This window comes from Verticillium alfalfae, genomic scaffold, assembly GCF_000150825.1.
Source record: "Verticillium alfalfae VaMs.102 supercont1.6 genomic scaffold, whole genome shotgun sequence".
In the NCBI taxonomy this organism is placed as follows: Eukaryota; Fungi; Ascomycota; class Sordariomycetes; order Glomerellales; family Plectosphaerellaceae; genus Verticillium; species Verticillium alfalfae.
This window is the reverse complement of record NW_003315033.1, coordinates 1,297,499-1,298,688: the sequence shown is the minus strand read 5'-3', so window position 1 is coordinate 1,298,688 and position 1,190 is coordinate 1,297,499. Positions and strand designations below refer to the sequence as shown.

At 58.6% G+C, this 1,190-nt stretch overlaps 1 protein-coding gene across 1 annotated transcript in view; it reads left to right on the top strand.

The window, feature by feature from the left end:
- Nucleotides 1–1,068, top strand: part of VDBG_05493 (conserved hypothetical protein) — a gene marked incomplete at both ends in the record, with an annotated part of 3,505 nt that extends 2,437 nt beyond the window's left edge. Inside the window, one exon of the mRNA XM_003004334.1 lies at nucleotides 26–1,068. Within this exon, the coding sequence (XP_003004380.1) occupies nucleotides 26–1,068 (1,043 nt within the window). The remainder of the gene's footprint in view (nucleotides 1–25) is intronic.
- Nucleotides 1,069–1,190: the final 122 nt, after the last annotated feature.

Below are 1,190 nucleotides of genomic sequence, written 5' to 3'. Positions count from 1 at the left end.
CAGACTCCCTGGTGTTCCCGGTCAGGAGCCTACCGCAACCGCGACCCAACGGCTTCTGCTACGCCCTCCAACCCCGCAACTCCCGGAAAGTCCAACCTTCCTACGGATCCCGAGAACCCAACTGGTCCTACGGATCCTGAGGGGCCCACTGACCCTACGGATCCCGAGAACCCAACTGATCCCACCGACCCCGAGGAGAACCCGGAGGACGGCGGCGAGGAGAACCCAGAGGACGGCGGCGAGGAAAACCCCGAAGACGGTGGTGAGGAGAACCCCGAAGACGGCGGTGAGGAGAACCCCGAAGATGGTGACGGGGGCTCTGAGGAAGACTTCGAGAACTCTGACTTCCAGGAAGCCACCAAGGTCCGCGCTCGTCAGGCAACCACATCTGCTGTGGTCACTGCCCCCGCAAACATCACGGGCAAGGTCGTCGACATCACCTCCAAGATCAAGGGTAATGGCACCAGCGTCCTCAGCTACACCCCTGAGACCCTCCCTAATCGCCCTTACAACACAAGCACCGGTTATGACCTTGCGCTTCTAGTTGATCCCGAGGCCACTACCATGATCGTCTCCTGCTCCAACGGCAACATGTACGCCTTTGGTGTTGATGGCGAGGACAATGAGCACTGCTCTGAGATGTGGTCGTCCAAGAACGACGTCCTCGTCACGGACGGTGGCCAGCGTCTCATGCATTACTATAACAACTCCATGTCTGCCGTCGGCGTCTCTCGTCTCCGCCTCGACGACCAGGAGAATATCCCCTCGGCTGGTGTCGTCGTCGCCTTTGCTCCCTATAGCGAGGATGACAAGACCGATGACTACTTCTACCTGGCTGTCGATCCCAATGAGCAGGTTTTCTACCTGCTTGTCTGTGACTATGAGGATAACTCGGGTTCCAAGATCTTCCTCGCTAAGGACCCCGAGGACGGTGCCGCCATGCTCATGAGCGAGGATCTCCAGTACACTGTCACTGGTGGCAAGGTCACCGGATGCTATCCGCTCACTTTGATGCAGGGCGAGTACGCGGCCGGCGACGACTACACGACTCTCAGCGAGGGTTTCTGACTCGGAAGGAGTGGGACCTCGAGGATGACTGGGTTTGAGAGGAGTGAGGCGTGAGATGAAGAGAGAGCCGACGACTCGTCATCCGCGAGCAAAAATTCCTCTTTTCCGATTTCCTTCACGAG